The sequence below is a fragment of the Leucopleurus acutus genome, assembly GCF_964270905.1.
Source record: "Leucopleurus acutus genome assembly, chromosome: 14".
Classification (NCBI taxonomy): Eukaryota; Metazoa; Chordata; class Mammalia; order Artiodactyla; family Delphinidae; genus Leucopleurus; species Leucopleurus acutus.
Genome location: NC_139156.1, coordinates 83,108,742 through 83,122,830, shown reverse-complemented (window position 1 = coordinate 83,122,830; position 14,089 = coordinate 83,108,742). Strand labels below are relative to the sequence as shown.

Genomic DNA, 14,089 nt, shown 5'->3' with positions numbered 1-14,089 from the left:
TCAAAACTGTACACCTTAATACTAAATGTTACTGTTACATGTTAAATCAGGAGTATCACTCGGCCCATAGTTTTCTAGTAATTTCAACTGTGTTTAAAGGCGTTATGTATGTATGGAGGAAAACACAATAGGTATACAGGAGTTTTAAAATTTCTCAGTAATAAAATAATAGGAAAAAAAATCTGAGATTCGACTAATCCAATAACAACAGAGGGAAAAAGAAAGCCACACTCACTTCTGCTCGCTGCTCAAATACCTCTGGACGATCTGGTTCCAAGGTAATTACTCGGCTCAGTTCGAACAGAGAAAGCTCAGCATTCTTAATGTCCTTGAAAAGGCATTAGCTTAGTGTGAGATACACTGTTCCTCAAAACCAGCTTGAATAGATTTTCTGAAAAAACTAATAATTTAGCAATGACATAACTACTTATTTAGAAATAAATATGAACTTAGCTTCTAAATAAGAGATCGGCCAAGTTAAATAAGCTCTATTACGATTACTTAACTCACTCAAGTCTACCTACCCATCAACAGCACATGGGACCTGGCTACCTATCCCAAGTTCCACAGAGGGCGAGACATTTTCTCAATTTAACCTATTGAAACACCGCATCAACAAATTTCAAGGGATGAGCATATATGGACACCAGTGTGCAAAATGATGCTGACCAGTGGCAATGAGGGAAGAGAGGAGCCGTGTCAGTGTCAATCAAAACCCCTAGGCCTACACACCTACACCTGGAGAAGTCTAGGTAAACCTGTTCTCTTTAAAATTTACACATCACTTTATATCAACAATATATGAGCATGTTACTTTTACATTAAAAGTGCATTAAAGATACAAGCAAATTTCACATCAAGATATAAAATTAAAAGAGATGAGAATGAGGAAGAAGCACTTTATCGCTGACCTTTACTAGGGCAACTTAGGTCATTTACTGATGCCCTGAACCTAACTAGGGCTATTTATTGATGCTCTGAATGTAACATTGTTTCCTTCCTAAACATCTTCATTCCCAAATCTGAGTTCCTGCTCAGTCTTCCTTCTCAAGTCTCAGAAATATACAAATATTATACAAGATTTCTCCAGTAGGCCGGCAGGCAATTAGGACAGTTTTTTTTAATTGGCAAAGATACAAAGGTGACACTTCTCCCTCAAGACATAATTTCATTTGAATATTTTTAATAGAAAATAATAGAAAAAGTTTATGTTCAAGACTGAAAATTTGGACATCTGATCTTAGACCACTTCATTATTTACTATATACTCTCAGGAAAAGTCTTCATTTTTATACCATAGTGCCTTTGTTTGACCAAAATATATTGGGTTGACCAAAAAGTTCATCCGGGTTTTCCGTAACATCATGAGACATACTGTTATTCAAAACCAGCTTCAATAGATTTTCTGAAAAATCCAGTAATTTAGTAATGACATAACTACTTATTTAGAAATAAATATGAACATCTTATGGAAAAACCCGGACGAACTTTCTGGCCATCCAATACTTATTATAACCTTCCTCCTGCATTCCTCAGAGAAATAAGGGGAATAAGGCTCCAGAGACATATCTGGGAAACTATAATGTATGGTAACAAATTAAAAATAAATTTTACAAAAAAACCTTTGTTCTTTTATTCAACCTTTAAAAATTGTGGAAGGAACTCAGATTCTAAGTCCTACTACAATACTGATGCCCCGTCTCTCTTTTACAGCAATGAGTGTTTCTCAGGAATTCAGTCAAGCTCTCGTGTTTTTCTAGGCTTATGTCCAGCTCATCATGAAATAAAGTTTAGGCTGCCAAAGGCTGTCCTTTTGGAATCGAAAGTAACCTCAGAAGACCTGGGTAGAAACTCCCATCCCCCCACATCCCAGCCACTTGATCTTGGAGAAGTCCCCTACGGCCATGGTCTCATCTGTGAACTGGAATGACACCACTGCGTGTTCCCTCAGAGCCCGGGGAGCGGTGAGGGGCTCTATGGGAACCCTGGTCCGAGTCTGATCACGTAGACACTATGGCAGGCGTAACTATTCCATACTCACATGTAATCCCTTCTTTCCATAGGCTATCCCTCGGCCATAAATTGCACTAACCAGATCAGGTTCCTCCTATTCAGACCAAAACAGAAACACGTCAAAAACCATAAACAAAACAAAACAAAACAAATCAGTTTCTGCTTAAAGCACGTTAATGCCACAAATGACAGCTCTACATTATGCTACCACTACTCATGTCAGTCGATACACAGTCCCCAACCACAAAAGTCTATATTTCTAAAGCTCATTTGAACGAGACATGAATAAGAGTTTTACATCAAAAAAAAAAAAAACGCTTAAAAATAGAGAAAACCAACATTACTGAGCGCTGTGCTAGTTTCTTTCGCACAGTCGTCTTACTTAAAATGCAATCCTCTCAGCAACTCTATGCTTGGCCACCAGCAAACACAGCTCAGAGAGAAAACGGAGGTTCGGAGAAGCAGATACAGGAGTAAAGGGCCTGGGTGACGCCCCCTCCTAGTTGGTCTGCTTTCAGGGAGTCATGAAATCATCTGAAAAGGAGAGAACCCGTCGGAGCCAGCACAACAAGGAGGAAGAGGTGAGTCGACTCCACAGACTGTTGGGGATTAATACAGTCCTTTATTCTAAGGGGTCAGAGTGAGAACCAGACCCTTTCTGCAACCTGCTCCCATGTGGACTGGATGCAACGCCTCTCAGGCCCAAGGACAGGGCGTCTGTTGCCCCCGCCATCAAGTCCCTACGCGTGGGGCAGTGGCGTGAACTCCCGTCTGCATCTAACCTGTGCAATTCTTAGCCTCTTCTCTCAATGCTTCCCTGCATATTTAAGAAAGAAGAGTACACAGCCTCTGGCTATAAGGTCCTGAAGGAAGAACCTGGCAGGGCTACAGCAGATGAGCTATTTTAGAGGCTAATCTATTATCAGTTTCAAATCTGAGATCGGGTGTCTGTGGGTATTGCCGAAAAAGACACATCAACTTCAATGATGAGAAAGTGCGAAAAAATAAAGGATAAGATGCTATGCACTGAAAAACAAAGAAAGGCTACTGTAAACAGAATCAGGTGCATCACCTCAGGTAGCAAGTGGGTGCGTCACTGCCTACAGCCCAGCCAGCAGATGGGCCTCATGGTATATGGAAAATTGGAAAAATTCAAGTAAATAATTACAGATTTCTAGCTTCTCTTGGAAAATAAAAAAATCCAACAATGACAGACCCACATTCGGGCATGGGAATGCGAGAACGTGACAAAAACATAGGCACCGGCTGCCTATTGCGATGAAGGGTGTGTACTCACCAGCTTACCATGAGCCCACCCATGGTCTCTACACTACATCAATTCACTTTGCTCATTTAATGTGTTTCTCTGGCTCCCAGAGAGTTTTGGATTTCTGATTCATAACGTATGTGTAACTGACATGAAAGGTTGTCCATGCTGTTTGCTAAATGGGAAAAAGTATGAGTTACAGAACAAGAGAGGAATGGTAGTCACTTCTTATAAATAATACTTATATAGGATTATGTGGGCCAGTAGGTGCATAGAAAAAAAGCTCTAACGGTAGTTTTCTCTAGAGAGTGGGATTGCTAGGTATCTTCCTATTCTGCTTAATACACTGATGCATTCCTTTTAATTGTTTAAAACAAACACACATACAGTTATAATCAGAAAAAAAAATGTGTTAAGTAAGACATATTACAGAAAATAATAGAAAACTTTACTGTCAACTGAAAATATCGTATTTAAATAAAGAGAAAATTTATTATAAATTATAGAAAATTTAGGAGATGAAGAAAAGCTCAAAAAATAAGGTAAAAGGCATCCTACAATCCTGTCACCCAGAGATAACACTAAACATTTAAATATTCCTCTGGAGACTTCCCTGGTGGCGCAGTGGTTAAGAATCCGCCTGCTAATGCGGGGGACACAGGTTCGAGTCCTGGTCCGGGGAGATCCCACGTGCCGCAGAGTAAATAATCCCGTGCACCACAACTACTGAACCTGAGCTCTAGAGCCCATGAGCCGCAACTACTGAGCCCACATGCTGCAACTACTGAAACCTGCGCTCCTAGAGCCCGCGCTCTGCACAAGAGAAGCCACCGCACTGAGAAGCCCACGCACCACAATGAAGAGTAGCCCCAGCTCGCTGCAACTAGGGAAAGCCCACGCGCAGCAACGAAGACCCAACGCAGCCAAAAATAAAAATTAAAAAATAATAAATAAATAAATAAACACATAAATATTCCTCCTGGCTTAAAGAAAGGCAGAGCAAGTAGTTTGACAGAGGGATACAGGTACAGAGGGTGAGGAGAAGCAGGAAAAAGAGTTCCCCACTGAGGAATCAAAGTCAGACGGTCTTCACGTTCTTCCCTAGCAACGGCACCTGCCAGAAGACAGAACAGCCAACAGAGCAGCACCTCGGCCAGGCTGGGTGGGGCTGGTGAGCCCACGCCGCTCACGCCTGCTGATGACAGGCCTCCAGGGAGAGGAAACCCCACTTTCAGAGAAGCTTTTCTCCTCAACTGAGGAAAATTTTATACCAGATGACAGGAGGTTAGTTAGAAAAAAGTGCATTTAAGTAACGAGTTATTCTACTTGCGTGACGGACATCTCCATACACCCAGTGGCCACTCCAGCCACCTGGGAGTCGTCCTCATGTCCTCAGCCAACATATCTACTCAAGATATCCCGGTGCTTTCCCCTGCTGATCGATCAGCCACTGTCCAGTTTGCAGCCTTCCCCTCTCACCTGGCTACTGCAATGGCCTTAAGCACGCTCCTGTTTCTTCCCATCCAGTCTCCAGGCCCACACTAAGCCGCCTCAGGGTGATCATGACACTCCCCTGGCGGAGACTGTCCACTGCCCCCCAGCACCTACACTAGCAAAATTCGAACATTTTCACTCTCATCCACAGTAAGAAATACATTTTACACCGTAACCCAGTACACTCATACGTATATACATAAACATACACACAAACACATCAGAAACAAGTTTCACTAATGTCACATCAAGAGCCTTACTACACACAGTGTAATCTGGTACTTCCTCGTCTGGTATATTTCATTAAAAAAGTGCTAGTCTTGACTCACCAATTAATTTCAGGGCCCACTAAAGGGTAGCGCCTCATAATTTAAAAAACAGTGAGGTAACATCTAAATGCCTTTGCAAAAAGTACTGATCATTTCCTGCCTCTCTGTTCACCTCCTTCCTCTGCCCCACTCACAATTCATACTCTAAAAATTGGCTGCATGGGGACTTCCCTGGTGGCGCAGTGGTTGAGAGTCCGCCTGCTGATGCAGGGGACATGGGTTCGTGCCCCGGTCTGGGAAGATCCCACATGCCGCGGAGCGGCTGGGCCCGTGAGCCATGGCCGCTGAGCCTGCGCGTCCGGAGCCTGCGCTCCGCAACGGGAGAGGCCACAGCAGTGAGAGGCCCGCGTGCCACAAAAAAAAAAAAAAAAAAATTGGCTTAATGGGACTTCCCTGGTGGTCCAGTGGTTAAGACTTCGCCTTCCAATGCAGGGGCTGTGGGTTCCATACCTGGTCGGGGAGCTAAGATCCCACATGTCTCACGGCCAAAAAACCAAAACATCAAACAGAAGCAGTGTTGTAACAAATTCAATGAAGACTTTTAAAAAATGGTCCACATCAAAAAAAAAAATCTTAAATAATAATAATAAAAATTGGCATTACTTAATAGTTCCCTAGATACAACAGGGTCTCCCAAGCTCGGTGCATTTGCAAATGCTCTCATCTGCCTGAAACACCCACCCACGGCCTCTGTGCCCAAGAAAGTCCTTCAATCCTTGAACCCTCTCTTCTGACGCCTTCCAGATGCCCCTGGAAAATAAGATACGCCCCTCTCCTCTGTTCCACTATATGTCATATGGATGTGAGTCATTCATTCAACAAATATTTACTCAGGGCCAGCTATGAGCCATGTCCCGGCCCATGTGCTATGAATACCATAGTAAGCGAGAACCAACACAGAAGGCAAAAAAGATTCTTGCCTTCTTGGAGCACAGCCAAAGAATCACAGACATAAATGTAAAGTTACACCTTCAGTAAATGCTAGAGTGATAAATGGTGCTTTTAGAAAACGTATAAAGACTTAAACAAGGTTAGGAAGGATTTCCTACGGAAGCGATACCTGGGCTGAGATCTGTAGAGGATGGGGGAATCCCAGAATGACTGGTCCAGGCAGCGGGGGCAGACGGTACAAAGGCTCAGAGGGACGCGGGGAACACGGCATCTCCAAGCTGAGGTTGGAGAGGCAGGTAGGGACCTCACTAAGGATTTTTATCTCTAACCTAAAAGTAGCAGCAAAGTATATGTGTGTTTAAAGTACATGTTTGTATGGTACGTACATGTGAGTGTGTGTGGAGGGGTGAGGAGAGAAGCCAGGAACCGAGAGCCCCATCTGTCATCTGGCAGATGGAAGTGGCTCAGCCGTGGTTTGAACACAGCCGGGAGTAGCAGATGGACAAAGGAGATACTTAGGAGGCACACAGACAGAGCTGGTGATGAAGTAAGTGGCACACATGTGTGTGGAACATGTAGCCTCACATAACCTTGTGCCATTCATTGAGCTTGGCGACACTAGGATACGAGTAGGAATTCTTTTTCAGTTGTGGCTGGGGAGGGTCTGGTGGGATCAAGGGAGAGCAGGCAGTCGATTTGGAACCCGTAAGACTAGACTATAACTATGATAACTACCGCAATAACTAAACATCCTTCTGTGCGGTTGCAAGAAAATTCTGAAGAGTCAGTCGAATGGAGAAAACCTAAATACGTTACAGATGCACATTTGTTTTCTCTAGTATTCAATTTACACGTTCTTTTTAGAATTTCTTTTCGACAGCGTAGAAGGATCTATAATTATTGTGGCTGTTACCACACCACAATATAGCCTAGTATTACAGGTTCCTAAATTTAAATAGTAGATTTTATTGCTTTTTTTGATTGATACAACTTTATTACTTTATCACTGGCTTTGGATGTTAACAAGTCAAAACTCTTTCTTTATGAAATGTCACGATGAATTATTGTTTCAAATAAAAAACAATGTTTATTTCTAAAAACTAATTGAGCTCAGAATATCATTTCAAAGTATTTTTGAATACACAAGTCTAATAATATTTACACTTTATAAAGTTTTCAGAATTTTAAATGAATTAAATTAAACTAATATTTCAATCGTCCAATATCACTCACTTTATGCAAATACAAAATCATGGTATAATAAGACTGTTATCTTACTGGATCATGTCCACTTAAATGTCTCAATTCTCAAAAGAATCAATTTTTTTAAACACATAAAAGTCTAATTTACCATCTTCATTATATTATTTACATAGTGATTTTAAAATTTACAAATATTTATTTTCTACCACAAGGCTGGCTTTTTGTTAAAACTCGAAAGTCACTGGATCAAAGACAAACGAATAAGTCAAAAACGTCACTGCACAGCAATGTAACAAGGATTAAGTTCTGTGTAAGTGGCAGGCGCACATACATATGTACATAAAAGATGGTTACAAGATCACGTGCAGAGGAATGTTTTACACTTTGTCTGCTAATGCAAAGTTCTTTCATGAATTCAATTCCGCCAGAATCAGATCAGAATCAGATGAGCTCAAGGTCACACGACTAACAGCAAAGGCCAACTGCCTCATAACACTGTCACAGCACTTACGTCACCCAGCCCTGCATGAGCATCAAAGCAGCACAGACAACAGGAAAGGGTCCCACTTTCAAGAACGCTATGATGGAGGTGCTGACACATGTGGAAGTGACACAAGGACACTGACGTGGAGACAATACTGACTGATACACTTCTAAAATCAAGAGCTTCCAATGAAGACGGACAGATCTATTAAGTCTTGAATTTGTGCTCAGTTGGAAACCTTGATGCTCAAGGAACCCTGTATTCCTTTGTAGACGTGCCAAACAACCCATACTTGGATAAATATTCAAAGGAACAGTTTGAAACAACAAAGATTACGGAAATAGCCCTTAAGTTTGTTCTCTGATGCTGGAGCTAAGACCACAAGAAAGTATAAAAGCTTTACATCAAAAGGTCACTCTGGAATATGAGTGGCCCTCATGCATAGATCCAAATTTCACATTAAATGATCTTATATAAATGGTGACTATAATAAACTCCTAGCCCCCATGGCCCCATCTGTCTTCAGCTTTCTATGAATGAAGTCCGATTCTATGCACTCCTGCTTCACCCTGGAGTTCGCGGGCTGTCCAAGAGAAACACTTTGTCGGGAGATAACAAGCTAAAAAAAACTGGAAAAGCTTATCTGTGAACAGTTATCACTGAAGATTTGTTAAATGATGTTTATTGGCTTAAAAATAAAGAGTTGGGCTTCCCTGGTGGCTCAGTGGTTGAGGGTCCGCCTGCCGATGCAGGGGACACGGGTTTGTGCCCCGATCCGGGAGGATCCCACATGCCGCGGAGCGGCTGGGCCCGTGAGCCATGCATGGCCGCTGAGCCTGCGCATCCAGAGCCTGTGCTCCGCAACGGGAGAGACCACAACAGTGAGAGGCCCGCATACCACAAAAAAAAGTTTTTTAAATAATAAATAAATAAAGAGTTGTCGCACATGTGGAAAGATCCTGCAAGGAACAGGTGAACATCTGATAGCATGTACTGACAAAAAATGACCCTCTGGTGATGCTGAGTTGAGTCCTAACTTGGCATCCCTCCATGCTTGAAGAAACGCTTTACCACTATTCTGAATACTGGATACGAAAAAGTATTGCTGGGGTATAAATCAGTTTCATTACTGCCAAGACCCAGTACTGCTGCATTTGCCAATAAAAGAAAAGGAAGAGCAGTTAGATTTAAAGAATGGTCATACTTTAAAAATACAATATAAAGAGACTGATTTATGCAAATTCTGATTCATGGTAAGAAAAGGAGTTTTGGTCAATTAGAGAAGTAGCAATAACTAATCTTTGGACACTTGCCACTGCGTGGTTGTGCAGTTTCTTGATGAGATTGGCTATCAAAGATTTGAAGAAATCCATGAAAAGCTCTTAAACAGGAATTATGTGCATCAGTTTCAAACATAAAGCCTAATATGGAAAAGTTATGTCCAGAAAATCAGGATCAAGTCTCTTATTAAAATTTTCAAAAAGAATTTTAGCACTTAATGTCAAATCTTGGTATTTTGCATTTAGCATAGTCATATAACGTAAAGAAAATGTGACAGATTTTCACCAAGCTCTATCTGGATGTCTCTAAATTTGCTCCTGCTTACTCCAGCGTGTCATGATTTTCCACATGTGTTATAATGCAGAAAAGGCTGGGAAGCACCGAAACAAAGGGGAAGAGAGACATCCCCAAGAAGAGCACCGGCAGGAAAGCCAAAGGCTTTGAATTCCCACGTAAAGACGTGTCATGAATGACAACGCAGTCTCGTCTTCTGCGGGCCCGTAGCGTTTGAACTTTCTGCTGCTCCATCATCCTCTATTCCTGCCCCATCGTAGCTTGAATCACCAAAGTCACCAGTCCAACCTTATAACCCACACATTCTCAAAGAAAAATTTACCAGTCGAAAGCAACCCAACGCAGATTGATGAAAATGTTATATCAAACTTCAACATATTAATATCTTTTCTTAGCACAAACAGAAAAATTCTGATCTACTTTCTGAATGCGACTGCAAGAAAAAGATGTTTTACGATAATAAATGGACAACAGAGATATTATGGAGTCACTAAAATTATGATTGTAGAGAAAGACTGAAAAACATTTATAAAATTAAGTAAAAAAGTAATACAAAATAGTACATAAGTTCAGATTATAAAAAACAAATGCATACTTTGAAAAGGTCATAAACTTAAATAATGGTAGAGTGGCAGAATTAGGAAATTTTTCATTACTTAAAGTTTTTTCTTTAACTTTGTTAACTTGCCTTCAGCTAGACTGATAACAATATTTTTCAAAAAGTTAAATGAATTGCTAATACGTCTGCAAGCCTGTGCTGTTGTCTTCTGTTGGCTACCGTAAATTAACTGACATTTGCTCCTATAAATGTATCAAAACCTCCCTTTCAAGCCAGGGTGTTAAAGTGCTTTCTTACCTTTTTAAATACTGCAGTGCTAAACAGAAAGGCGATTTCTAAAACTTTATAATCTACCCGTCGTACTTTAAACTCCACTGAAGAATATTATTCCCTATGACCACTCAAACACATAGCCGCTTGGATCTAAGCACTTTAAAGTAATAACTATAAAAATATCTTATTGATTATTTGAGAGTGAAGATAGAATTGTCAACATAATTAATCATATGTTTAAAAAGAGAAAACAAAAGCAGAGCAAAAATTTCAAAAATAATACTTTAAAATTAAGTCTGCCTGCTGGATTGAAAACTATCTATTGGCTCTTACTGTATTAGCACAGATGAATATGCCAGAATGGTCCTTTGAATAGCTGAAATTAACTGAGCACTTACTATGTGCCAGGCACCTAGTAAAGTACTTTTTAAGATATTTCATTCAAACTGAACGAGAATATTTTTGGAGGTAGTTATTATTATGCCCATAATCCAGGTGGTTAAATAACTTGCTAGTAAGCAGCAGAGTAGATGAGAACTTGGGTATTTCTAACTCTACTTGACCCTCCTGGACAGAGAATGGATAATGGCCAGGCATCTACCAGAGTACAGTTAAATCATGACCTGAGATACACAGCCAGCAATGTCAGGCTGCATTGCAGGTCTCCTATGCAACTCTTAACACTTGCGTATGAAAGCACTTGGTCTGTACCGGATTTTAACACAGCCGTCAATCAACAGAGGCCCAATACTTCCACTGAAGAGTCTCATAATTATACTTTACGGTGAGAAACAAATCCACGAATGGACTTAAGCGTGCAGATCAACTCCTGCATGGAGAGTAAACATCCGTAGCTCCAAGAATTTCCAGTGTCCACATCTCATGGGAGATATCAAGGTAGAGAGGAAAATGAACTGAAGCTAACGTTTGTCTTTTTGAAACTTGGTTTGAATCTCACCTCTGCCACCTGATGGTGGGGAGACTACAAGCAAATTGCCTGATCTCCTTAGATCGCATTTTCCTCCTTTAAAATAAAGTAATACTGCAAAGATTAAATGAGAGCATGTTACAAGGCCTGCACTAAGAAAGTGCTCAGTCAGGGCTGATTTCCTTTACTTTCTTGTAAAATCTTAAAATCCATGTTTTATTGCAGCACTTTAGCTATGCATAAGTCCATATTTTTGTCATGACTATAAACTTGCAATTATATAATTAAGAAGAAAAATTACCTGAAGCATTGTTGAAAAATGTCTTATTGCTTCATCATAGAGACCACTGCCAATCAACACATATGCAATAGCTACGAAAAAATACAGAAACATTAAAGGAACGAATAAAGGATCTCAGACTGGAATCGGTAACTAAATTCTTTACCAAATCTTAAAAGGCAGCTCCAAGGACTAGAAGCAGTTAAAGAAAACCTAGAAGTTAATAAGATGTAATTGAATTCTCCTACCACTCAGCACTTGCTAATCAGTCTTCTAGTTCCATCTAGCTTTAAATTATTAAAGCCATCTATAAAACACCTGCCTACAAGAAGTAATTATCTTTTTCTAAGCCCATCACTCACTTTCAAATACCAAATAGTCTTTACGATGTTTCTTATCTATATATACAAAAGAGCTAGTAATAAGCCTGAATAATGTCCATATAACATGGCAATGTGACTTTACTGTGAAAGTTAGAAGAAATACCCCAATAGCATCACATATCTCGATTCCTGCAGGTGCTGAATTTACTGCCAATTACCTAGTAAGAACAAAAACAGAGGCTCCAATTAATATATATTAATATAGTGCTTAACTGTAGATATAATTCACAGCACTGCAAAAGACCACTAGTCTTTTCCCTAGCTCTTCTATTCAAAATATAGTCAAGACACTACTCAAAATATACTCTAAAGATCACAAATAGTTTTTAATCAAATTGTTTAGGTAAGTGGTATTTTGAAATTAGAGCCATGAATATCTCTTAAAACACGGCACAACTTAGACTGAACTTTTTCACCTGTCAAAAAACCCAATAAATTTTAATATTCTAGATTACATTTTTATCTATAATATTTGCCCTAACTCCCTAAAGTCCCAAATATCCCTGAAAAATTGTATTCCTAACTCAATATAATACTATTTTGATCATATTTCTTTGCAAAAAAAGCTTTATGCAACCCTCTGATTCAAGGACATAATTACGTGTTCAAGAAGATGGGGAACTAAAACTTTTAATGTCATTCAGAGTTTAAATTCCTTGACACTAAAAAGTAGTCAAAACATTAAATGCAGAAAGAGATTTAGAGTATCTTTATAACTAACCTGAGAAAAGTAAAGTTCAGAAACATCGAGTATCATAATAATACAAGAGCTTTTGGGGGCATTCATCAACATGAAAAGAGGACTGTTTTCATCCTAATTTTTTTGAAAAGATAATTAAGCTCCAACTCCTATTCAGAATAATGGGAATGGATACTATTCAGGTAGTTGTAGCAGACAATGAGATAACCAGAGACCTCTTCGGCGGGGGTCAGCGGCATTAGTAGTAAAAACAACAACAACAACAATAATAGTTACATGTACAGTACTCTTAATACGTGCCAGGCACAATCCTAATTATATACATGCATTATAACCCATTTACTCCTTAATCGCAGTGAGGTAGGTACAACTGTCATCCCCATTTGCAGACCAGGAAATGAAGCATTTAAACTGTCCAAAGGCAGCATGCCGTGAGACAAAGGAAACAGGCTGCCTGGCTCCAGGACCCACCCATCTCACCAGCACGCTACCCTGAGAAAAATCTGGGCTGCACTGAAACTACTGTGCACGGGGCTGGACTGCAAAATGATTTGAATTCCTTGATGATTGGATGAACAGGGACTGAAACATAAACTTGTGCATTTTTGAGGGTAGGAAGATACTTTAGAAAGCCAAGAACTGGGCTCAGATTCTGGCCCCGCCACTCGCTGGCTGCGTCACCACAGGGACCTCAGTCGCTCTCATGACTCTCTGAGTCTTGCTTAACAAGCCTGGAGAAAATCTTCTTAGATTCCTTTCAGATCTAAATTTTCAGAATTTCCTATCTGTCTTCCCATAATCAGTAAATATCTGTCGAATGAACAAATGAATAAGTGACCCATAAAAATAAATACGGCTTTAGCGGATAAACGTTATACTTGGCAACATGTTGAAAATTTTCGTCCTTGGCTAGCCTACTGAACTCCACTCAAATAAAATCAAATGCAGCTCTCAAATATTTCCATCTAAAAGTAAATATTTTTCTGAGAAAAACCCAAAAGTATGCATTAAAAAGTAACCTAAATCTTGGACAAATATAAATAACTATTCGTACTAGGATCTAAATTTGGTTGTGGGAGTTCAAAGACATAAAGAAAAAACTAGGATAGCTGGAATCTCCCAGAAATTGTTAATAACCAGCAATTCCACATCTCCCCACAACATGTATGTTGACAGAGGTCATTTTTCCAAGAAAAAAAAAATACTGAGGTTCAAAAGCTCCCAAGCCAGCTCAGGGCCTATCCTATCCCAGGGTGTACTACGATTATTCTTAGAGCACAGGACAGGCCTGGCACACGTCAGACTCTTAATTCATTATTTAATAAATGAATATAAGGCTGAACAGAATCCAAGGACTACAACAGAGACCAAATCTGATGCCTTAAAGGATAATTAATTCTCAAAGCCCACTCAAAGAATATAAACAAAAAGTGATCAATACTTTCAAAATAGTCAACTCTCAATTATCTGCACTAACAAAGGAAGAAACCAATACAAGAAGTGCTCAGTCTTAATATAAAATGCATACGGTAGAAGAAAGGATAAAATGGTTGTGTGTAAATCAGACAGAAAAAAATTTCTGCAGGTGCTTTGGGCCACCAGGCAACATGTGGGAGAACGCACTTATGTGAAATCTGTCCAGCTGCAGTGTTCAGTCCTCTATTCAACTTTGTTTCCACTCTTTCAAGTGTGAGCTGACCAGGCACTGAC

The 14,089-nt window shown here is 40.0% G+C and overlaps 1 protein-coding gene across 4 annotated transcripts in view; it reads right to left on the bottom strand.

Annotated features, from left to right (window-relative positions):
* Window positions 1-14,089, bottom strand: part of TTC13 (tetratricopeptide repeat domain 13) — a gene marked incomplete at its 5' end in the record, with an annotated part of 70,192 nt that overhangs the window by 34,071 nt on the left and 22,032 nt on the right. For 2 of the 4 annotated variants that reach the window (XM_082854525.1, XM_082854522.1), the window contains 3 exons: window positions 236-328; window positions 2,042-2,107; window positions 11,318-11,388. In XM_082854525.1, coding sequence (XP_082710651.1) covers window positions 236-328; window positions 2,042-2,107; window positions 11,318-11,388 — 230 coding nt within the window. The remainder of the gene's footprint in view (window positions 1-235; window positions 329-2,041; window positions 2,108-11,317; window positions 11,389-14,089) is intronic. The other 2 variants (XM_082854523.1, XM_082854524.1) reach the window with 1 other exon arrangement.